This window comes from Polypterus senegalus, chromosome 16 (assembly GCF_016835505.1).
Source record: "Polypterus senegalus isolate Bchr_013 chromosome 16, ASM1683550v1, whole genome shotgun sequence".
NCBI classification, from domain to species: Eukaryota; Metazoa; Chordata; class Cladistia; order Polypteriformes; family Polypteridae; genus Polypterus; species Polypterus senegalus.
In genome coordinates, this window is record NC_053169.1 from 24,121,580 (window position 1) to 24,148,134 (window position 26,555).

General features: G+C 36.6%; 1 protein-coding gene across 2 annotated transcripts in view; it reads left to right on the forward strand.

Annotated features, from left to right (window-relative positions):
• The window catches only part of rin2 (Ras and Rab interactor 2), a 213,659-nt gene that overhangs the window by 107,336 nt on the left and 79,768 nt on the right, over window positions 1-26,555 (forward strand). For both annotated transcript variants that reach the window (XM_039738550.1, XM_039738551.1), the window contains exons 4-5: window positions 15,877-15,977; window positions 23,828-24,020. In XM_039738550.1, the coding sequence (XP_039594484.1) occupies window positions 15,877-15,977; window positions 23,828-24,020 (294 nt within the window). The remainder of the gene's footprint in view (window positions 1-15,876; window positions 15,978-23,827; window positions 24,021-26,555) is intronic.

The window sequence follows — 26,555 nt, forward strand, 5'->3', positions numbered from 1 at the left end:
TGTTCTCCCCGTATCTGCGTGGGTTTCCTCTGGTTGCTCCGGTTTCCTCTCACAGTCCAAAGACATGCAGGTTAGGTGCATTGGCGATCCTAAATTGTCCGTAGTGTGTGTGTGTGCCCTGTGGTGGGATGGCGCCCTGCCCAGGATTTGTTTCTGCCTCGCACCCTGTATTGGCTGGGATTGGCTCCAGCAGACCCCCATGAGCCTGTATTTAGAGTAGAGCGGGTTGGATAATGGTTCGATGGATGGATGGAGAATAGGTAGTTTTTTTTAGCCATTAACAGTATTTTCAACCTAATTTTCATTCTGCTTTTTCAGGTGTTCTGGTTATTTAATTGATTATTTACTAATTAGTGGGTCTGGCACTGAAGTTGTTGCTGCTGTCATCATCCCGGGTGTCTGCTGTGCTGGTTGTTAATAGTCACTATTAGGGTTAAATGAAGGGAAAAGGGTAAAATAATAAGAAAACAACAAAAGAGAGTTAAGCATTTATAGCTTATAGAAAAAAATAGCAATATTATAACGGTCTTATAAATATAAAAACTACACTGTTGTTTTGTCTGAATGCAGAATAAGAGAAGAGTAAAAAAGACCAGCTAATTAAATGAAATCAGTTGTTATTGATTATTATCGCTGATTGTGAATCTGGTTGGAACAAAAACCAGCAGCCACAGTGGGTCACCAGGAAAGAGTTAGGGAACCACTGATTTCAATCAGTGTGTTTACATGCATGTAGATAATCAGGTTAAGGCGAATAACCTGATGAAGCCAGAAACCTGATTTCTTAATAATCCGCGTTTACATGTGCAGCAAGTAATCTTCTCCTTTGGCAATATGTCCTGCATCATTGGTCTGCACAAAAAAAAGAGTTAAATGACGAACATGAATCAGACGCATGAGGCTTGTGATAATTTTCTTGTTTTTTTATTAATATGTATCGTCAAATTAATGCTTTATTTCCAGTGTAGGTTTCTGTTACTTGATTGCACACAGCACTCTCTTTTCTGCTTGTCTGTGTAACTGAGCCCTGCAAAGGACCAACCCAGTATTTGTGATTTTTGCCTTACACTCAGTGCTGCTGGAATAATAATAACACAGGTATTTTTACTTCAAGAAAATCATTACTGAGTTATGTTGCTCTTCCTTTTAAAAAGTAATCCAATTATGTAATGCTAATAACTAGTGATGAGCGAGCATGCTCGGCCGAACAATTGTTCGGCTCGAGCATCGCTATGCTTGGAGCATGGCGCTACTCGAACGAGCACCACATGTGCTCCTGCGCCATGCTCAAGTCTCTGCCCCGCACGTTTCACGGGATGGAGACAGCCAATCAAGGGGCAGGTAAATACTGCCCTCACTGTAATGCCAGTAGCCATGTCAGGTGCTGGCATTACAGCGATTGGCTGGCCAGAACACGTCATCAGGTGCTATATATGCAGGCACTGTCATATAATGTTTTAGAGCGTCAGCTCACCTGCAGGCACTAGCATATAATGTTTTAGAGCGTCTTTTTTCCTGTAAAGTTGATTTTTGGGGGTTTTTTGGGCGTGTTTTTGTCAGTCTGTAAAAGTGGCGTACAACTCGGACAAACTGGTTCCCAGCAGCGACTTGGGATTCCAGGATGCATCCAGACATCGTCCCCATGCTGTTCCTTTTTGATATTTGTTTACTTTTTGATATTTGGAGTACCTTTGCCAAAAAAGCCTCAAAGGACATTTTAAGGGCAGCAGTCTGTATGTTTAATAACCTGAACAGCATAAGAATCGTCAGTTTTTCTCAATAAAATGTGTTACATAAATAGTAATTTTGTCTTTTATAACATTTGCAAGCCTTGGTCTGTTCTTATTCTTTTAGTTTTTATACGCATTTTCTCTTTTTTCAGCTATATTATAAGGTTGCTTTATTTGCCACATGTTATTTTTTTATGTGATTGTAATTCTCACATTTAACTCACTTTACTTCGTAATATACAGGAGACACTGATTGGGAGAGGCTATTAAATAAATACAGCTACATTTAAGATATGAAATTTTCAGCTTCTACCAAATAGGTTTATAAACTTGTATTGATTTTCTTAAAAGTCTTTTAAATATCTTAACAAACAAGAGAATAAACTGGTTAGGAGTAGTTTTGTGTGTGTTGGCCAGAGGGAGGAAAAGTGCTTTTGACACCGTGAAGAAAAGGTTTGCAATGTTTCTGTGACAAAGATAAAAATGTTTTGAGAGGCTGCCAAAACAGCCCAAGTATTTTGGTTTCTTTTATATTTCCCTTCCAGGTCTGGAGACCATAAAGTGACAGTGGTGCATTGTAATATTTCCCAATTGAAAGCTTTCTAGATGAAGTAATGTTTATTGAGTGGAGAGCTATTCTGCCACAGAGGAAGCCAAATTACTCCAAATTCAGATTGTTAAATCACGATCAGGGAAACAAACCTTGCAGTTATGTCAGAAATAAAGCAGTTGTACTGGTTGATACTTAATATTCCCCACAGTCATGCTATTATCATTTCCATCTATCCATCCATTATCCAATCCACTGTATCCTAACACAGGGTCTTCTAGTTTAAAAAAAAAAAATCTATGGTTATCAGGAGTTGGGTGATGAGTATAGCTGAAGTCTAAAACTAATGAGTATATACTATTGCATGAAAAATTATTTGAACTTGGTCATATTATTTTTTATAGGCTTTTATCAAAGTTTGATACTTCTTTAAACATTGGCTAAATCCTGAAATGGATTAAGTATGCAAAAAACGGCATAAAATTAAGAAACTTGATTGGATCAAATGACTTCACCAACTGTGGACTTTTTAGGACACCCCTGACATACAGGAAATATCTGTTTGCAGATATTGATGCAAAAGTGTGCAGAACCTTTAAGTTCAGTGGGGATATTTTTTGCTACTGGTCTTGAGTATTTCAACTTTAAATGATATAAATAACTGGTTCCCCTTTTAACTAACTTTAGATTTTGCTGAGTGTCAGTCAGTCATTTTTAACCCACTATATTCTAACTACAGGGTCACGGGGGTCTGCTGGAGCCAATCCCAGCCAACACAGGGCGTAGGGCAGGAAACAAACCCCAGGCAGGGCGCCAGCCCACTGCAGGCACACACACACCAAGCACACACTAGGGACAATTGAGGATCGCCAGTGCACCTAACCTGCATGCCTTTGGACTGTGGGAGGAAACCCACGCAGATATGGGGAGAACATACAAACTCCACACAGGGAGGACCCGGTAAGTGAACCCAGGTCTCCTTACTGCGAGGCAGCAGCACTACCACTGTACCACCGTGCTGCCCCTATTTTGCTGAGTGTCTATTTTTTTAAGTTTAGAGTTAAGATACAGTATAATTGGTTGATTGGTAAGTGGAAGGTATAGTCCTGAATTTTCTTTAAAAAGACCATACAAGAAAAAAGTTTTTATCCATAATGTTTGCTGTCTTTAATAAGTAAGGACAACTGGTGGTTTACTATAAAAAGTGATATTCTGCCCCAAGGCTGGAGGAGGACCATGAGGTAAAATGTAATCAAAACCAGAAATTGCTTAAAAGATGAAACCTGCTGCACCAAAGCATAATCACTAATCAGGAATCAAAGTCAAAGGGAAAGTTGAATGTTCAGAAAACAGAAATTTGAGAGAGAAAATCTTGGTATGTTTACTTGAGTTTTTTAATCAAATCACGGATACGAGTGAATTGTCACACCAGTATTTAAGGGGCCACGCTGATGACTTCTGAAAACATGTTTCTTGGCCATCTGGGGCAGCGTCCCAGTATTGGAAATGATAACATGGCTGCGTCTGTATGCCAAAAAACAACATTGCTGCACCATGTACTAATCACAATCAGGAGACATTATGCAGCAAAAGTAACTGCACAGAAATGTTCCAATTATAAAAAAATACTTTTGATTAGAAAATTTTATTCCAAGCCAAATACATTTCAAAGTAAACATCTCATAACAAGTGACTATTCAAGTGTTTCTGGTGCAATATTGGAGGGCTGTGAGGTGTTTTCCTTTCAATTTCAGAGATCTGACAGTTTCATTCATCCATTTCTGGGACATAATAAGTCCGTTAAAGAGTTGTAGGAAGTGAAGCCTGTTCAGGTACCATTTCATAGAAGTCAGGAACCTGCACTGGATGAGGCTAGCCCTCCATCACAGGCCACACACACAAAGCTAACATAGGTTTTCTGATGAAATTAACATGTCCTTGAAATGTGTAAAAACATTAGGGTAAGTCCGCATGAAACACGTAGAAGATACGCCAGGTGCAGCAGATAGTGGTCGAGTCTCAAGCTCGACCATGGTCCTGGCGTTTGTGAGGCAGCAGTCTTAAGTACTTCTTGAGAATGACATATTACTTTAAAAGCTGTAATCCTTGGGTTTTAATAAGAAGATACACCAAGTAGATGAAACTATTACAGAGTAGCAAGTAGCAATTACAGCTTTATTATCTAGATAAACTGTTTTGCCCTTGGGGAAAGTTCTCAAGAATTACGAAAGATGTCTTTTTGTTTTGTTAACGGGAATACATTTTCTCTTATAGTTCAGATCCCTCCTCAGATCTATTTTCAGAATCATAATCTTAACTCGGTCAAGTAAATGTCTGCAGGGTAGTAACCTAGCCTAGGGATATCAGAATGTTTGGAGTGCTAACATTACAGAGTTTTCTATAGGGCTTATTTTCTAAGTGGTTAATAATTATCTCCTTTGTGTTGCATTATGTAATTTACAAGTTATGAGCATTTGGGGTTTATATTATACATGTTATAGAATGCAATCAACATGGAGGCTGAAAACTATAAAATCCAATATCATACTAGCACTGACTTTTTAATTCTAGAAAAAAAATGTGTCTTCCTAGATTCGTTGTTGCTTAGTGGCAGTGTAAGTGTACCAGGACCACAAACTGTGTGCCAAAGTCAAGGATAAATGATCCAATGAGAATCACAAGTTAATAAATTTTAACTGAGGCAGAAAATTAATGTTTTTTATAACTGAATTAAACTTAGTCCAAACAATTATCAAAACAAAGCATGCTGATTATCCAACATAAAAGGAATTTAAGCCCCAAGCCAGTGCTGGGAAGGCAATGTGTACAATTTTTATGACATTGAAGGTGTCCTCTATGTTAATTACATGCTTCAAAAGTCCTACCTAATTGGTCAGTATTGTACTGACTTGCCTTGCTCGTTACAGAATTCAGTCAGGAAATAATGGTGAGGAACAATTCCATTCCTATTCTGCTTCACAACAATAATCCTGTACGCCTGCCCCCATGGGATGTACTATGCCAATGATGAAGGGTCAGCTACAGAAAAGTAATTGCATAATGAAAGCAAAACATTTATTTCTGTAGCCTAGAAAAGCCTTTTTCTATTCTAGTTAGGTCCAGTTTGCCCTCTTCCCACAAGAGAGTAGTGAACATCTTTATATGAAATCTTCAGTTTCTTGGCAATCTGTTGCATAAAATAACTTTCATTTCACCCAACAGCCTTAGATAGATTTCTTTCTTGAGAAGACAATGTACTTCCTTTATTCAGCAGAATAACAGGTTTAATTATACTAACACAATTACCTAATAACCAGTTTGTAGTGGTTGCGATGACACTAAGATTCACACCATCAGAAAAATGTTGATGTATTTATATTGATGTGGGGACTCCAGGAACACACCCAGCCTTGACCCGGCACACACACACAGTCACTCAATCATTTTATTGACCCCACTGAATTAAAGCTGAAAGTCTGCACTTCAACTGCATCTGAGTTGTTTCATTTAAAATTCATTGTGGTAATGTACAGAACCAAAATTAGAAAAAAGTTGTCTCTGTCCAAATATTTATGGACCTAACTGTATGCAAAAGGCCCTCCCCAAATCCTGACAGCAATAATAAATTATTACACAACTCAACAAAACAATAAACCTCTCTAACAATAAATTTTAACAGAAAGCACTAATGACAATGTTCAAAACATAGCCCAATAGAGCAGAGACAGTTGGTGATGATGGGCTATATACATATACATATATATATATATATATATATATATATACACACACACACACAAACATATATACTCAGCAAAAAAAGAATTGAAAAGCAAAGACAGAATTAAAAAGCAAAGACAGGCACACCGAAGCATCGTTCCGGGTGAGTCACTCAATCATTAAGCATAAGAAGTCCTTCTAAGAGCGCATTATTTGCCTCTACTTATTTATGCGTGTCAGCCTTTTCCCACATGAAGATTATTATATCAAAATACTGTAGTGACCATAAATGTATTGAATTGTTATTGTACCATAAAGGTTATTCAGTTATGCAAGGTACGACAACATACAATTTATGTCTAAAGTATACTCAGTATATATACTCAGCAAAAAAAGAAACGTCCCTTTTTCAGGACTGTGTATTTCAACAATAATGTTTTAAAAATCCAAATAACTTTACAGATCTCCATTGTAAAGGGTTTAAACAATGTTTTCCATGCATGTTTAATTAACCATAATCAATTAATTAACATGCACCTGTGGAATGGTCATTAAGACCTTAACAGCTTACAGAAAGTAGGCATTTAAGGTCACAGTTCTAAAAACGCAGGACAATAAAGAGACTTGTCTACCGACTGTGAAAAACACCCAAAGAAAGATGCCCAGGGTCCCTGCTCATCTGCGTGAACGTGCATTAGGCATGCTGCAGGGAGGCATGAGGACTGCTGATGTGGCTAGGGCAACAAATTGCCATGTCCGCACTGTGAGACGCCTAAGACAGCGCTAGAGGGAGACAGGAAGGACAGCTGATCATCCTCGCAGTGGAAGAGCCTGGATCTCAATCCCATGGGTGAGGGCTAGGGCCATTCCCCCCAGAAATGTCCAGGAACTTGCAGGTGCCTTGGTGGAAGAGTGGGGTAACATCTCACAGCAAGAACTGACAAATCTGGTCCAGTCCATGAGGAGGAGATGCACTGCAGTACTTCAAGCAGCTGGTGGCCACACCAGATACTGACTGGTACATTTGATTTTGAGCCTCCCTTCATTCAGGGACACATTGTGAAACATTTTTAGTTTATGTCTTATGGTGTTGACTCATTTAGTGTTCATACAAATATTTACACATTAGGTTTACTGAAAGTAAAAACACTTGAAAGTCAGAGGACGTTTCTTTTTTTGCTGAGTATATATACATATACACACATATATACAGTATATATACATATACATCCACATATATATGCATACATATGTATATATATGTGTGTGTGTACACACACACATATATATATATATATATGCATATACATATGTACATATATACATATATAATATACATATCCATATATATATATTAGGGGTGGGACTCAATTAAAAAAATTAATCTAATTAATTAGAGGCTTTGTAATTAATTAATCTTGATTCATCGCATGTAAATCGTACACGTAAATTTGCCCCAAAGCACAAATTTTTTTTTTAATTTAAAAGGGTTTTAGTGGGCGACAGAATCAAATAATAGACATGGACATGAATATTGTAAACTCAAGCTCTTTTAATTTCTGAAAAAAAAAATGCATTTAAACTGCATTTCAATTCAAATCAGAATCATCATCCGTGGCTTAAATTGGGCAGACTTAAAAATAAAGTGGTATTCTAAGTACTTTAAGTACATGTTCAGAATGGTATTGTCTTTAAATAATAATAAGAAAAATTTCATCTTAAAAAAATAAGGCAGAAACATAAAAGTTAATTTGACCAGCTTCACCTTTGTGTTATGCAAACTCCTTTTTGCACAGTTTGCACAAAACCACACTTTTATCAAGGCTTCCGTCGGGTAGTCTTTTGAAATGAAATTTTCCTCCAATCAGTCCTAGCAATGCGCTTTCTTCAGACTCTTCCATTTTTGTAGCTCTGATGTGTGTATCAATGTAATCGGTGTACCAGGAAATCATGCATTGACAGAAGTTCCCCTTTGCTTGGAATGCAAAGTATGATTAAATGCGTTATTTTTTAACGCGTTATGGAGCACATGCATCGAAGCTTCTCAGCTGTGCTTGTGCTAAGAAAAGGAAACATTTTAAAAATAACATAACATGATTGTCAATGTAACCTTTTGTAAGTAGTGCCTGGAGGATTCAGAGTGTGGAGCAACTCTAGAGACAGCGTGTGTATTAACTTGTGGATTTTTCTGTGAGTATTTGGTGGCAGCGTCACAAAGTTGCTTCCACAAGACTGCGTTAGCCGCGGAGCTCAGCTCAGAGCGAAATGAGGTGAATGGGAGGGGAGATGATGACGTGACTCATCCACCCGCCTCAACTGTCAGTCCCCCCACAAACACAGTCTCTCGGAATTTGCATAAGCACAGCCCTTCACCAGCAATTTTAACTTAGTTACAAAGTGATCAAAACTCTCAATTATACCCTGCATCCTCTCATTAAACTTGTATCCCGCATTAGTTGTGGGCATGACAAACGCCAGCGGCAGCCTGTCTATAAACTTAATTTAAACTTAAGGTTTAAACCGTGCTTTGTTTCCGCAGTAGCTGCACTTATGAATATGCTTGTATGTGTCACTCGCTCGCTTCTTATTGTTTCGCTGCCTTTTCAATTGTATAATTTTTGTTTTCTTCAGAGCTTTTTGGAGCTCTTTATTGTTTTCTACGTACTGCGCTCACAGTCAGTTCACGTGATTATGTGGGAGGCGTGATGATTGTGAGTCAGTGAGGGCTTTGCCTTTTATTAGTATAGATATATCTACTAACATGTGCATTATATTACAGTACTGTATACACATGATATACTTTATATGTATTGTCACAAACCCAACCAAGAGCCATAGCAAGGTTTGGGGCAGCCATACGTATATTATTTTCCTGGCTGCAAAATTGAAGCAAGTGATAGCACTGATGTGCATAAACCAGAGTTCAAAACAGATCTGAGGGAATAGGGGAAAGGTGGAGGCTTTTAAAGGCCAGTATAAGAAGTGACATCAAAGGGGCCGGGACCGGTAGGGTCTTCATCCATAGGCTTCGGCCCGGAAATAACATCATAGGGGCCAGAACCATAAAGGTCTTTATCCATAGGTTTGGACCTGGAAGCGACGTCAATAAGGTCAGGCGGAGTTTCCCGTGAGTGGTCTGCAGAAAAACGAGAAAAAGAATCAGAATACTCTGTCACATCCTGTCTGGCTCGGAATTTCCCTCATTCAAGCCCTTTAGCTGCCTCCCATGCACACGTGTGTGACAGTATATACATCAGTAGCTTGAAATACAATGTACTGTAATGTTATTTTGTGGATACCTCTACACACAACATTACTGCAGAGGGTATCAGCATGTTAATATTACAGTTAACCAAGCAAGATCTTATAGATTCTGTAGACAACACAAGACAAAGACAATTCTTTTACAATAGTCTATGCTTTAGAGTTAGCAACAAAGAAAACAATGTAAGCTATTTGTGAAATGATCCCGCATAATATCAACACAGTAGCATATTTACTTCCTGCACTTAGTACTTCTAAATCATGAAACTTAACATGCAGAATGCCTACAAAACAAGTAATAATATTGCTTCTTTATTTCAGTGATGCCTCCATAAGCTTCCATATACAGTACAGTAGATGGATTGGTAGGTATTATTTTATATTTAGAGAACTGTATAGATTCACATCTTTTTAAAAATGAAAATTTAAACTTTCAATTTAAAGTTCATGCTAGCAGAGAAACAAGCCTGGGAAAAGTAATTTACAGTAATAATTGAGGAGGGATACAGTGCCAGAAATGGCCAGCAGGTGGCGACTAAACACATGCTTATAAATGACCCAAACAGAATAACTGACATTCTCTAAAGCTGACTTCACGCTCTTACTATGCATTGCTTCACCAGTCAAGACAGAGTGCGACCCCTCGTGTGAAGAATTAATGGAAAACTGTGTGCTTGTGAAAATATCATCAGTATAATTTCTTTCTTCTGTGGCATGTCCCTTTAAGTTTTGCCAAGTGCAGATGGTTTTACATATATTTAATGACTTGTATAACCTTTCTCTTATTTAATAATAATACTACCCTGTGAAAGACATTATGTGATGCATAATGACATTAGCAGAAAAAACTTTCAACCACATTTCTTGAGCATTTCAAGCAAAATTAGCCTTCCAAGCTGTGTGCATGGAGGCCATCAATAAAATCACCCTAATTGAGATATTTTTAGAATGTGAAAAAAATGCACATTTAAATAATTTAAAATGTGAATTCAAAAGGAAAAATAAGGAGCTGAATCAGCCAGTCATTCAGGGTGAGCCCAGAATGTCAATCACAGACCATAACTTAGTATTTCTTGTTTGAGGTGAGCAGAGATTATAGCTGTTCTCACATAACACACATAATTTTGTGGACTAAGCAGAAACTTACAAATAAGCATATACATTTTTAACCCCTGTGTGGCATATGGCCGGTCGTTTATCCCAGCCAATACCCCCCAGGCCGCCAGATGGAACCCTCCCTGCAGCATGGAGGTGCCCCGAAGACCAGCAGGGAATCCTGGACAATGGAGTTTTCATCTACAGCCCTGCTGGATACCACAGGGGCCGCTAGATGGAGCTGCAGGGAGGAGGAAATAATATTGTTTGCCCTATGCCCCGGAAGTACGTCCGAGTCACATGGACAAGGGGAATGATGTGCTTCCGGGGTGAAGAAAAAGGATTTTTATCTGACCTGCGTGGACAGAGAGGGTGAAACACTTCCGGGTCGAGAACTATAAAGGACTGTGGGAAATCCCCAGACCTTTGAGCTGAGCTGAGTAGAAGGGTGGCAACGCATCTGGGAGTGGAGGATTATTGATTAGTGTATTGTTTAGTGATTTATGAGTATTGTGGAGTGTAGGGTGCTTTGTGCACTGTGTAGTTCAAATAAAGTCAACTTTTGGACTTTTACTTTGTGTCCGGCGTTTTGTACAACGGTTCAAGGGAGCGATAGCACCCCCTATCTGTCACACCCTAACAAACCAGATCAGTTTTGAAAGACTATTAACTCTTTGATGGCTGAATATTTTTTCCAAAAAACTTTTGTTTTCTGAAAAGCACACAGAGCAATGGTTTCACACATAATTCAACATAAAACATCTGTTGCTATATGCTGTAGCTGCTGTTGGCGCATGTTTGGCGTCTCTGGTGGCAGTGGCTGTATGGGAGCAATGGGAGCACCTCGATGGCCAGCAGGAATGCACGGCCACGATCAGCTGGGGACTGATCAGATGATGCTGGTACCTCACTTTCATTTCTGATATCCATTTCCAGATCACTTGCATCAAACTCGGAGTCTGCCAAGTCAAGAGTCCTATTCAATGAAATTACATAAAACGTCCATGAAGTATTTTGCTTTGGACATTCGCTTTGGCCTCTCAACAGATGTCGGTGCCATTTTAGAGGTTTGTTTGCTCTTCGCTACTCATGCACACGGAGGGAATCGAGGTTAAATCAACAAAGCTATGTAACTTTATTTCTAACAAAGAGAGTCAAACTAAAATGTAAGGGTGAGTTTTGTTGCAGTTTACAGCTGATTACTGTCCTCTACTCCTGAATTTTGACTAAAGTTGACATCAGCCCAGAAAGAGTTAAAGTCGGATGTTAATGACAAGCTAATAGTGCAACAGTCACTATTTATCAAGTCCAACTATACACAGTATATCGCAGGTAAAAGTGTCGTCTAGTGTTACCACCCAGGTTAGTGCACTACCAAAGTGTAAAATGCTTGCATTCTCAAAAAATGTAAACATTTTCAGTACACATCAATAGTATTTTATCACTTCTGAAGTGAAATTTACATTGTGTCTATGGCATGTGTAAATTATTAAGGGATAGACTAATCACAGTCAAATTTAGCACTGTTACCTTAATCACCAAGTTCTGATAAAACTGAAGTGCTAGGTTCTTGATTCTTGAATAACTAAAATAACAGAATACTATTTTATCTGAAATCAAAAATAAAGCATCATATTTAAAGGGCCATTTCTGCTGGATGCACTTAGTGTATTCATTTTTAAATGAGAAAATGTAATTGCCATCATGGTGATTTATAGCTGCTACCTCAGAGTCCTGGGCTTATACCACTTCCTAGCCACTGTCTAGGTGGAATTTGTACGTTCTTCTTGTGCCTGTGTGAATTTTACCCCGGGGACTCATATTTTCCATGTACATTCAAAGACATACATGTAAGATGAAGTGTGTAAGTGTGCAGATGAACTAACTTTGCAATGGACCAGAAGTCCAACTCAAGGTGAGTGTGTACCTTGCACTTGATGCTTTCCAAGAAAAGTTCCAAACACTTAACCAAAATGCTGAGCTTGATTAGGAGATTTTAAAAATGCATAGACAGAAAGTAAAGTTTAGGAATTACCTTCCAGTCAGATACCATCAACACACCCTTGCTGCATTTGACTGGTCTGTCAGTGCCACCATCATGGTTAAGCCAGGTAGCCATTCACCAACAGATTTTGTGCATTTGCAGTTAATTTTTTAAAAGTTTTAAACATAGTTTGTTTGAGCAGATGTATACGCCTACACACAGTATTTAAGGAATAGTAATCTTTGTGAGTTTCACATCATTGTTATGGCTGTCAGAAATGTCTCGCCACTCAAATACATTGGTCCTGTAGGTGAAAACTAATAATTCATAAGTTCTTTCATAATGTCTGTTGTTAAGGTAGAAGCATTTAGGTGGCCTAAACGCTCCCACTTAGCACGTTTTCTGTAGTAATTTCTAAAAGGTGTAGTTTGTAAAGCAGTATTCCTTAAACTGTGGGTCGCCATCCACTGGGTCACCATATAGTTGTAAAGTAAAATTGGCCGAGTTCGTCCACGCATGAATTCTGTGTCAAGTAATATAACACCCTCTCTTTAGCGTACTGTTTACTGCATTGTATACGATTTGCCTATGAACCACAGGATGAGACGTCACAAAGAGCTTTCATGGCTGTGGCACAGAAATATAATAATGTTCCGCATGACACCAATCTTTGATATAGTCAAATGAATGACAGGCAGATCACATATGAGAAAGAAGGCGAGAACAGCAACGACACAGACAGCTTTATGAGAGGAAGGCACCATGGCACTAGTTTAAAATGTCAAAACATCAAGGATTTGATGAACTCTGGGTGTTGTATGAGGTGAGACAGTATGGCAGGAGTACATATTTTGCTCTGGCAGTGTTTTATGCGAAATGTAGTTTCAGTGGTTATATACAGCTGGTTGGTGCCTCATTGTATGTTTGCCATTATGGTATACATTGAATCTACATTAAATTTGTAACAGAAGGGCAATAAAGATTTTGAATTAAGTTTAATGTGCCTCATTGAGGATGAATTTGTCACACTATTTTAAAATGATTCAATACATTTCAATCCACTGATAAACTGTAGGACGTATCTGTTGGAGAATTTGAAAACTGTAAGAACAGCAGAAATTATCAAAAGGCATTCAGCGCCACATCAGTCAACAGCTTTAAATATTTCAGACTGGACTATTTGCCAAATTTTTTTTCAAGACTTATTGTATCGCACATATAAAATACAAATTTTAGGAAAAATGTAGCCATGTGACTCAGCCCTTTGTAATCCAAATTGTTAAATGAAAACCGGGATATGCTGAAAAATTTGCAGCCTCATTTAAAAGAATGTATTAATGGTAGAGATCATTTGATAACATTATTTAAAAATATATTTTATTTAAGACAAGGTAAATAAACTTAATTAATTTTTGACTACTTTATTCCTTATTCTGGTGCCATGAGTCAGGTGATTAACCTAAGTGACCATTTATACTGTCCTTTCAAAAATCAATACTGGTTATAAAGAAAAATGTACAGTGGTTTCCTCAGTTTAACTAAAACTTTTAACACTTAAGCACATACCACAGAAATTTATTCCATTTTGAATGATGATAATTATTGTAACAAGCTAACAAAATCTTTGCTTTCCACTTTTCTCTTTTAGTATTATTCATATTTGCTTATGAATGCATCCTCTGTCATTATGGTAATAATCCTTTTCTTGGGTCCTAGTATGGTAACCACTTTTCTTACTTGGGTTCTCGGATTAGAAAGTTTAAGCAAACCCTGTTTTAGAACAACTAAGAGAACACACTGTTGGGAAGAAAATAAATTCCTAAAATAGGAAGAGCATAAATAATAATTGACAGTTTTCCATTTGTATGGTAAAAGATTGTTGTACCGTGTTAGCCATTATGAATGTAGAGAAAAGCCAAGCAAAATGACACCTTTTATTGGCTAACTAAAAAGATTACAATATGCAAGCTTTCGAGGCAACTATCTCCTGTTAAATTAATCTTAGCCTGAATGAACCTATTAATTTTTTACATTTAAGAGTTTTCATTCAAAAATTTACCATTGTTGTTTCTTGTCCTAATGTGTGGATATAAACTCAGGGAACTTCGGTTTCTGTATTACATCTTGCCTGAAGAAGGGGCCTGAGTTGCCTCGAAAGCTTGCATATTGTAATCTTTTTAGTTAGCTAATAAAAGGTGTCATTTTGCTTGGCTTTTCTCTACTATGGTAAAAGATACAGTAAATCAACAGCACCTGAAATCCCCCTATTTCTACACTTACTTATACCGTACTTGTCAGTGGACATTATCATTCCAGGTTCTAAATTTCAGTTCATTTCAGTTTATTCTACTCTTTGCTAAGCACAGGTTCACGGCACATACCCATATTTGCAACTGTGAAGCACAAACACCTGCAACATATACAGAAATAAACAGATGGGTCAGGTGTTTACCTGTAAAGCAACAATTTTATCATTGAATTTTCTCACAACTGAATCGAAATTGAGGAAATCAGATAAGGAGGAAAGCCGTGAATAAAACATTGTTTTGATTAAATGCTGGACATTGCATCTGATTAATAACATGTCTGGAGTAAAAACAAACAGTCATAGTAGTACTGATGGTCCAAATTAGGGGATTACGAGTCACCTTATTAACAATTTGTCAATTCAGTGGGTTTAATGTAATACATTAAGTATCCACTAGATGGTGCAAAACAGTTCTATTATGCACACACTGCAGTCAAAATAACAGTTAACCTGCTGCAGTTTACTTCAGTGTGAAAATGTACCTGTCCTGCATCTGTCCCATGCTGCCTAAGGTTTTGATTTTATAGCCACAAACTGATTCACATCCATCTTGAGATCCTGTGATGTATGCAGACAACAGTTCACCAGTTGTGTTCAATTTCTTAACTGTATGCAAGTGTTATATTATTGTTCATTTCATTAAATGTTTAGATAGATAGATAGATAGATAGATAGATAGATAGATAGATAGATAGATAGATAGATAGATAGATAGATAGATACTTTATTAATCCCAAAGGGAAATTCACAAAGATATTCACAGTTTATAACTTAATACAAGAATAAAGCCACTTCTTCAGTTATCTTTTCTGCACTTGGAAATACAAATGTTACAGTTGCTATAATTTCTAGTAGCAGGACCTAATTAATCAGATTAAACTGCAAGCCGTCTTATCAATTATATAGTAATGCATGCACATACAAAAATACTTATTAATAAAAAAAAATAAACAGAATTTAATTCATGATAGTGTGCGTTTACTTATTTTTTTTTCTCATTGTCCATGAGGTTATTTGAATGCCAATCCTTAACAGTATATTTGAATGTTTTTCTTTTTTCTTCTTCTTCTTCTTCTTAATCTCTCAACTAAACAGAAAGTCTTTGGTGACCATAACAATATCAGGATGTTGCCACAGATTCTCAGGAAGATGACTAACATTATCCATATATTTAAGCCCACGCCTCCCTCAACTAAAAATGTTGCTGACATGTTATGTTTTGCAGTTGATTGATGCCTTCGCCTCAGAGATAGGAGAGCTGAAACAGGAGATGGTACAGCCAGGAGAGTCTGCTGATGAAGACCAAGACGGTTCAAGGATGCAGAGGTACTGTGCGACTTTCAAGCTGGTCTCTAACTTCTAGCAGCACAACACTTTATCTTAAATTAGGAAAAACTTCCTGTTGGGGAAACGGGGTGGAGTGCCAGGGAATGAGGAAGTTCTTGTTTACTTTATATGATACAAAAACTCTTGTAACCAAAGAGTACAAAATATCTTGCCAGTTAATAGACATGTATTCAATAAATTTACCATTTTTCAAGCCTGATTAAAACACTACATGTTTTCCCTTTTATTGTCTTCATCTTAATGTAAATGTTCTGAACTAGGATTGTTATAATGAATAGTTGAGTTATTTTATATTATGCAAACCCACAGTTTGTTTAATCACTTTCAAAATCTACTCCTTGATTCACTGTTGGAGTGTTCCAAATATAAGAAAACTGAGGAATGTCAAATCATTAAAATTGTTTACGCAGGTTAAAATTGGATGTTTGGTGCTGGGTATATTGGGAAAAAGATGCTAAGGATAGAGCTGCCAGGCAAGAGTAAAAAAGGAAGGCCTAAGAGAAGGTTTATGGATGGGGTGAGTGAGGACATGTAGGTGATGGGTGTGACAGAGCAAGATGCAGAGGAGAGAAAGATATGGAAGAAGATGATCCACTGTGGCAACCCCTAATGGGAGCAGCCGAAAGAAGAAGAAGAAAGTGTCATTCAGTTTTGTTTTTGTTTTTTTTACCTTTTGATGACATCTTTCTGAATCATCATTGTGCTTAGTATTTGTTGACGTGGTTCAGTTTCCGAGCTTGGCTTGTTCCCGTGTGATGGCTTTCTGTCATGTTATGTCTGATGTTCATGCAAGGAAGTGTGTCAGTAAATGGTGTCGCTTCCACTTGACCCCGCTTTGCTAACTCATCTTGTAGCATTCGTTCTGTCTGTCTGCACATGTGCCACTGGTCTGGTGGAAAAGCTCTATTTCATTTGACATTAGAGTTAAGAGCTGCTCAGAAGAAATTTGTATTGTTTTACGGAATTGCATCTCTTACAGAGTTTCTTTTTTTTTAATGAATGCTTGCTTGCTGAACACCCCCCTGAAAGACACCCACCTCACCTCACCCCACCTCACCTCACTCCAACCTTAAATACTCATCAACAATTGCTGGGACATTAACCTTGCTTTGGAGTGCTATGGACATTCAAATAAAAACATTATTTTTACAAGTTACGTATTAATTACATATTCAGCATCCCTCTGGTTGGGATTTGGAAAATTAATTTGAGATTTGTTGTTTTCTGTCCAACTAATTTATCCCCAGGTTTCACAGTGTGACAGGATAATAGTAAGTTACTAGGTATTTGGTTTTGAGTGGCCTTATTGCAAATTCAGAATTAATATTATAAATTGTCTTTTGGCTTATCATCCTTTTTATTCTGTGCTTGCTAGATGATGCTATAAATATTAAGTACACTGTACTTTGATATTTAACTACAGTGATAAGGTGGAACATGTTATCTGCAAATCATTTCACCAGAAACCAAAACTTAGTCAGCTGTAGATGGCAGTTACTTTCATTATGAGTCCATCAGTTATGGTTGGGAGAGAAATGTATACATTTATAGACAGTTAACTTGTAATAAAATAAATTAAAAATACTGAAATGAAACCTTACCAAGCAACATACACCCACTGATTGCCAAATTTCCCTCTGGGAACAAATAAAGTTCTATCTATGTATCTATCTGAGATTGGGAAAAGGAAGAACTGCTGTACTGGCCTGTCGTATATGCTGGGTGTTTTGTGACTTCAAGCTATGGAGTTCCAGGAGAAGGACATTAAGCTAGAATGGGTAAAGTAGTTTAGTGGACTTACTGGACAGTAAAATGTTTTGTTTTATCACCACACCTGGTATTTCTTAGCTGCTTATCATATATACTGCTTAACTTTTTACAAGATATTTCATTTAATAAGTTTAAAGTCATACAGAAGTTGAATAACTGTGCTATTCTGTCCTTTTTTATTTTATCGAGCAAGGGTGTATCTTAAAGGGAAATGCTTGCTTTTTATGGGTATATTGTTCAGCATTTTATATTGTTTTCACACAGTGATACTGTTTGGATCGATATGGTAAGACAGGAAGATGGATTAACTGAAAATATATTGTTTTATTACTTGTGTGTTTATTCTGTAGACCATGATCTCAGTGTGGGCTTTTAGAGAGAGAAAGTGGCATCTTAAGATGGAGCACTTTTGTTGGATTCCATATGTTTAATATAATTAAAGGTTGCCCCCATGTTTCAGTTTAGTTTTGCAAGACATTTACTTGCTGACACCTTCATTTCTCACCACAGCAGACTTCAGTCTTTTATAATGAAACTCGGGAAAAGAGAAGGAAGAGATGTGGTTACAGTCATTGTGACTTAGTGCACACGGACTCTTGTACACACGGCTGCATAGATATCAGTTTTATATAAAAAGAAATGCCAAGTAACACTGTATGATTCAGCAGATTGGTAAAGTTGTACTAGCGTATCCCACTACTTCAAAACTGGCAGATCTTTTTGACTAGTATATGTAAAGGCAGAAATCCTTTTTTAATAAGAGACTATATGTTTTCTTTAGCCATATATTGGAGGCTCACAAGGGTAGCCACTTTAGAACAGAAACAATACCCCAATAATGAAATTAAACTGATAGAGAAAACTCCCCCAAAGTGCATTTAAATTTAAATGATGGTCAATGTCAAGGTGAAGGGTTATTGTAATGTGTACAAAGTACAATGAAATTCTCACTTGCTGATAAAAATAAAATTGAATAAATAAAAAATAGGCAACATAGACAAAGTACATACTATCCATCCATTATCCAACCCGCTATATCCTAACTACAGGGTCACAGGGGTCTGCTGGAGCCAATCCCAGCCAACACAGGGCGCAAGGCAGGAAAGAAACACTGGGCAGGGTGCCAGCCCACCACAGAAAGTAATACTATATATACTTTATGTGCTTGCAAGTATAAACTATCAAGTTACAATATTTGAATTCTTATAATTGACTGTTTAGGAACCTTAGAACCTGTGGATAGAAACTGTCCCTGAATGAGGTGGGAAAAAAATAACTGCACAGAACAGCAGAGGTTTTTAATAATGCTACTTGACGTTAGCAAGTCAGCAACTGTTTCCGATGCTAATTTTATTGCACTTTATAATAAGGAAGCACTGTCTGTGATGATAAAACAGGCCTGAAAAAACAGTTAAGTCCATTATTATCTTTTATACGCAGAGCATATATTTTTAACGTTAAGAAGCTCAAATGTACCTGACATCCACTATTAGACAAATGTTATTGAGCTCTTTTGACATTTTTTTATTTTTAATTTTTTGTGGGGTGTTCTGAAACTCCACCATGGTTAGGAGAACACCTAATTCAGCCTACACCTTCACTGGCATCTGTCCTGTCTGTAACATCTTGGATTTCTGCTCCTTTCAGTGCTTTCTTAGATATTCCCTCTGAAAAGTACAATTTTCCACCAAAACTCTTTGTCAGATTTTAATCCCAGTTGCTTTTTGGCATCCCTCACTTTAAAGTGAACATATTTTTAGACCTTGTATCAGACTGCCATCCCTCCTTCCTGTTTTTTTTAGAAGCCCAGCTCTCTGGGTAATACTGTTAAATGGGTAGGCTCACATATTACACTCAGGTCACATACTAGTCCATAAAAATAGACATAACCTTTCAGACATGAATATACAGACGCATTTCTAGTTTTCTCCTGCATGTGCATTTTGTGTGTAAATGTATTGACAAGTTTTCGCAGATTTTTTGACTGTTCCATCCAACAGTGGACATTGGTTGCCACATGTTTGTAATGTCACACTGGCCTTGCAGTGCATCATGGAGTGTTGGGGAAAAAAGTTTTTTCTAAACCAGCCAGGTCGAATTTCCAGGAAAGTATTCAGAAAACCAGATCACCAGCAGCACAGCCTATTCACTGTAAAAACACTTTGGAGAATTTTGCTGAACAACACTAGTAAATTATAATAACAAATTATAAATAAATTAAAGAAAGTCTTAAAACCACAATTACATTTTTGTTCACTAGGTAAAGAGTCTATCTTCTTCTGTACAGTTTAAAAATATTTACTGCCAATCATCATCTTTTTCTCTTAAGAATCTGAATGAGTTAGTGAGAGAAACATTTACAGTATGTTAATTTCATAGTATTAAAAACATAAATATTAATGCTTTCTTGGGTTTTATATAAACAATTTGCTTCCTGAGTTTGTGCATTTTCTTTAGGAAGTATGTGTTTCTTGCACAGCCTAAAGATGTGCAAATTAGGCTACTGAAACCATGAACTTGGCTTGTTGTGTGAGTTATTGTGTTATGCAATATTCTTTTGATTCCTGCCTTGTGTGAGACGCTCCAGGGTCAGACCCCAGCCCCTACACGCAACTTAGAAAATGAATGAATGATTGATCCTGAAACATATCCAAGTTGACTGACTTCCTTATTAATACTGATGTACAGTAATCGCTCCTCGATCGCGGGGGTTGCGTTCCAGAACCCCCCGCGATAGACGAAAATCCGCGAAGTAGAAACCATATGTTTGTGTAGTTATTTTTATATATTTTAAGCCCTTATAAACTCTCCCACACTGTTAACATTATTAGAGCCCTCTAGACATGAAATAACACCCTTTAGTCAAAAGTTTAAACTGTGCTCCATGACAAGACAGAGATGACAGTTCTTTCTCACAATTAAAAGAATGCAAATAGATCTTCTTCTCTTCAGGAGCAGAGAATTTCAGAGGGAGAGAGAGCGAGAGAGAGCTCGCAAAGAAAAGCAAACAATCAAAAAATCAATACTTGTGCTTTTAAGTTTGCCCGCATTTTAGAGGAGCGTCAGTATCTTCTAAGCAAACAGCCTCTGTGCAAACAGCCCCTCTGCTCACATCTCCTCCGTCAGGCGCCCCTTGTATGAAATCAACAGGGCAAACAAACTGAGGAAGCGTGTAGCATAAATTAAAAGACCCACTGTCTGCAGAAATCCGCGAACCAGCGAAAAATCTGTGATATATATTTAGATGTGCTTACATTTAAAATCCGCGATAGAGCGAAACCGCGAAAGTCAAAGCGCGATATAGCGAGGGATTACTGTAATTTTATGTGGCTATAAGAACAATATTGACAGTTTTCCCATTAGCTGTTTAAAATAATCTCATTTTTCTTAATAAGAACATTTAAGAGTTGGGACACGTTTTCGTAGTCGTTATACTACAAGTATTAGAGATTTTAGGTTACTCCATATTTATTTAGTGCTTCCCCTTGTAATTTAACTCCTTTTGACCGGCAGTTAAGAGTTTGTTACTTTTTCTTAAGTCTTTGAAGATAACCAGTAAACTTGCTTAGTCCTACTGATGCTATCATTCTATGTAGAACTAAGAGGCTTCGCTCGCCAAAAACCCAGCCTGCACTACGTGCCAGCCACTTCACAACTCTGATGCTCCTGTATGTGGATTTCACTTTCACCAAACAACAAATGTTTTAATTCTCATGGATACACCTCTTCATTGGGAAGAAACACTACTTTTTCCTGATGGCAACACAAATTAGATGATCTACAAGTCTTAGACTTAAAGTTTAAATCCGAACAATACATTTGAACTCTTTTCACTGTTCTGTTTTTACACCAAGTAATAATTTTTGTTTGTTTGCGCTAATGCGATCTTTACTATCATTTTTTTGAGACTTTCGAATTTTAGTAAATGCATTATCTCTAACCTGCTCTGCCTGTGTATTGCGTTAATATTTTTCAGTTCTTTACGACATTATACTTTGCATCTACTCTTTGTCTTTTATTTTCAGCCCGGGCCTGGTTAAATCTCTTGGCACAAAGTCTCGTCTTGTGGAACGTGAAAGTATCTCTCTGAAAAAGTCACGTCTTGTCCCAGGCTAAAAAGTCTCATCTCATCCCAGGATTTTATTATTACTGTATAATAGAGAGATATTTTTGGTTTTATAGTTAATACTATAAAGAATGTATTTTTATATACATTTTGAATTTTGAAATTTGTTTTATAAAAGAAAAATATTCTATTACATTACTATAGTGCACTGGTTCCCAAACTCGGTCCTGGGGACCCACTGTGGCTGCAGGTTTTTGTTCCCACCAGATTCATAATCAGTGATAATTATCGATTACAACTGATCTCATTTAATTAGCTGGTCTTTTTTATTCTTCTCTTATTCTGAATTCAGAAAAACACAACAGTATGTTTTTTACATTTATAAGACACTTTTGTTGAAGCACATTACCTACATTTTGAGGGAGCATCAGTTGTGGCACTATAGTGCTTTTGTTGTTTTCCTATTTTTTCCCCTTTTCCTGTGTAGTTTGTTCCCTTCTTTTTTCTTTTAACCCTAATAGTGATAATTAACAACCAGCATAGCAGACACCTGGGATGATGAAAGCTGCAACGACCCACTAATTAGAAAATAATCAATTAAATAACCAGAGCACCTGGAAAAGAGGAATGAAAATTAGGTTGAAAATACTGTTAACAACTTTAAAAAATTACATATTCCCCATATAACTGCTTAGTCCATTTTAATAAAAAAAAATCTACCAAGCTTAGTTTTGTAATTTCTACATTGATTCCCAAAACACATAAACTGGGAAATAATGGCTCACTTAATTAGGCTAGGAGTCTAATGAAAAACGGATGTTGGTTGGAACAAAAACGAGCAGCCACAGTGGGTACCCAGGACCGAGTTTGGGAACCACTGCTATAGTGTATTTCTAAAAGTAGTAATAATAATAATAATTTAGAGCCCAAGGACTGGTTTCTGTCCTAAATACACTTCCAGTATGCATGTCTTTGTATACAGACAGAGATACAACACAGTTGCAGTGATGTCAGGTGGCCCTCCCTCCTTGGGTTCAACTCACAAAAACGGAAGGAATGTCAGAACATTTGAAGACATAGTGTAAAAATGACCAATAATAGACAAACCTAACAGACAGTACATAAAGACATGAAAAACAATCATTAAAAAATAAATAAAATAGAAGTACACATAAACTGGGGAGTAAACTCTGGCTGAAACATAACAAGTGCCAAACATGCGACCTGGGAAGTAGTGTGGTATGGTTCCATGTAGAAGAACCCTTCATAAGCCGACTTACAAGGTCCAGTGGAATGCCACATCCTTCACTTATTGTCTTTAGATATTTTGCCGTTTCAAAACCAAGCACAAACTTAATGTTTTCTTCTGTAAGCATGACTAATTAAAAATTTTAAATCTAAAATCAAATTTAAAGTAAAATAAATGTAAAATAATTATTGTTTTTCAGAACTTGGACAAAATATAGCAATTCTACTGTTGTAATATTTGAGAAAGCCAAGTTTGACTTTTTAACAAAAAAAAGGTCCTGATGTTAGGCAGTAAACGTCCCTTATGCAAAACTGCAAACAGTTTCTGTCAAAACACGGCATTTTAGAATAGTATTTCAACATTTTACATGACATTTTTTATAGCCTAATGCACCTTTGCCAAAGTTGTTTTTTTACACTTTGCCAAAGTGTAAAAGTTGTAGCTAATGGATTTCTTTCACTTTATTTTTATTTTCACTAGCTGTTAGACATTCCTTAACATTGAAATATCCTTGGTGTCTTTTAATGAATTCATTTTTAAAAGTATGATTGATTTGTCAGAACAAAACTGTGTCATTATATTGTCTTGTTGCACCTTAGTTTTCAATGTATAATTTCATATTCATGTTTATGGAATAAAATTCATTTTAAAAATAGCCTATTTTTTATTTTGAATTTTATTAATTTAAATTTTTATATTTAGAAGTCTAGAATCTCACATTATTTCACTTGTGCTTCCCTGCAGCTTAGCTGAAGATGTTGAGAGCCTCTTTCTACAGGAGATGGAGCTCAAGAGCAGCGCTCGTGATTCTGGCTATGATTCTTTGAAGAGAAAGATCAGCATTCTGGATCGACTCATTCAAACACATCCAGTATGGTTGCAGCTTACAATGAGTGATGAAGAAGCAATTCAGATTTTACAGAGGCAACAACCTGGGGTGAGAATTTTTTTACTGTTTAGTACAAAGTGGAAATTCTGTGAGTTTTACAACCTGTGGTCACTCTTTAAGAGTTAATAACAGTTCTTTACATAAGTACATTTTCAGTTGCTCTTTGATTTTTCTAAATGAATCTATTTTATTAAGGTTGTCATATATATATATATATATATATATATATATATATATATATATATATATATATATATATATATATGTACTCTTAGTATATATTTTTAACCTGAATTAAAAAGCTCAAGATTTCAATTAGTAATTATAACTTTTTAATTTGATGCCTGAATTAACGTTTTGCCGTTCCATGTTTTAAAACAAAGGTATTTCCTTCTTAGTGGTAATGTCACCTGGTTTAAATAAACAGAACATGCTAGCAATTATAACTAATTTGAAACATCCTAATGGACTAAATATGTGCACAAGTCAGCCGTAGATGTTTTATGTACTTAATAAATGAATTCATATGTAGTTAATATTGAACCAGGTTCCACCAAAATTTAATAATAGTTTACAGGTATTATAGCTGCATGCAACTGGCTGGTGCATTATTCCTAAGTGAATAACAGTAGTTTAGAGGGTGTTGCATTATAAAAATATATATAAAAAAATAAAGCCTGCGGTTTTACTGAAGGTTTTAAGTTAAAATATAGGGTTTTCTAGAATTCAAAATAAATTGAACCATATCTTCAAAATGACGTTTGCCATATAGAGCATTTATGGAAGCCACCTATATAAACTCAGTAGCCACTCTGTTAGGTGCCACACAGAGATCTCCTTACAGTCCACAACATCCTGGATTTTCCAAGGCAAGGAGGTGCAAGCCCTAGGGAGTTTGTTTCATGCTGCTTCAGGGTCATCTCACACTATTTGAGATTTGGGGATGGTGCAAGAAATTTGAATGAACGGAATTCACTACCGACTTGAGATGAATCGAGCTTTGTGACAAGGGACCTTTGGAAAAGATTTGGAAAAGATGGCTGTGACCATAAAGGAATGTACATGGTCAGCAGCAATGCTTAGGAATTACTCTGAAATTGTATTAAGGGTCTAACTGTACCAAGAAAACATTCTCAATAATATTATATTACCACTGTCAATCTGTACTAATGACACAAGGCAGGATGGACCCATGGATTCGTGCTTTATACAAAGAATTATGACCCTGTCATATGCCTGTTGCAGAAGAAATCTAAATTTGTCAAACCAGATGACATTTTTCCAATCTTCCATACAATCCATTCAAACTATGCTCAAAGACACCTAACTTATGCGTTTTACCGATTCTAATGTTTGTTGAACAGGTCTGCATACTATATATATTCTAGTGGGCTTTGCCTCCTGCTCGCCTCGCTCGCCAACCCCAGGGTTTGGTTAACCGGATATACAATTTAAAGAGATTGATGTTTTTTATGGGAATTGTTACATATGCATTATTTTCACTTTTACTGTAAAACTTATAGGAATTAACTTTTCTTCAAGATCACATTGAATTTTGATTCCGTGTTTGGGTTTACATTTTGACAACGCTACGTATAACTGCCTAAACCGACTTTTTCTAATGTTGTCCCTGTGATTTAATTGTCATAGCAAAAGCTATTCTCACGGGAAACTGTAAATGTTTTAATACAAATGGCATATCAAGATCTCCTTTTGTGTCTAATGTTATTCATGGAATATGTACCACATTACCGTTCTTGTCGCCTGTTAAAATTTTACATATTAGAATTGTTCAACCTTTTTTTAATACAACTTATCTTGTCCTATTGCATAGCCCATCACTCAGACATAAATTATGCAATAACATTAAGATACATCCTTCTTTCAACAGTAATTCGGCCGGTGGAAGACTGGACGGTGTTAATGGTATTTAATGAAAGTATTTGACATTTTTTGGGTAGGATGCTCACTTGACTCAGAACTCCCACTTAGGATGCTAACTCAGGCTTGTGACAATGTGTTGATTAAGCACATAGATGTATCAGGAAGGCTTGCTTTGCACCGTCACAAAGGGAACGAACACCAGCAGGCATGTAATCTTCAATATTCTTTATTAAATGAGCTTTATGCATGCAAATAATAAGTTTATTGGTGTAGGAATTGGCGTCTTGACGTTTTAGTCTTTAACATGTACGTATAAACCTGCAACAGTTGTAACTTAGTCATGAACAAATATACCATTTATATTTCTTTTTTAAATATGACATTGAATTGCAAAAACTGAACTTAACTCTGCCATAATGGAATCGTAAGTAACTCTATACCTTAATGTACTGCAGTGCCGCCTTTCGCACACCTGCTATTTTTCTAAAAACCCGCTGCATCCGCTTCTGCTGTCTACAAATTTTAAGTTGAATTAAAAAAAAATTACCCCCGTCTGCTTTTAAACTTGAAATGTTCTTTCATAGAAAGTCATTAGGATTCTTCTCTTTTTACATTTCCTTTGTTTCCAGCTATCAGTTTGTATACACACATTGCATAAGCTGAACTGATATATTTTTAATTTAGAAAAATAAAAAGACT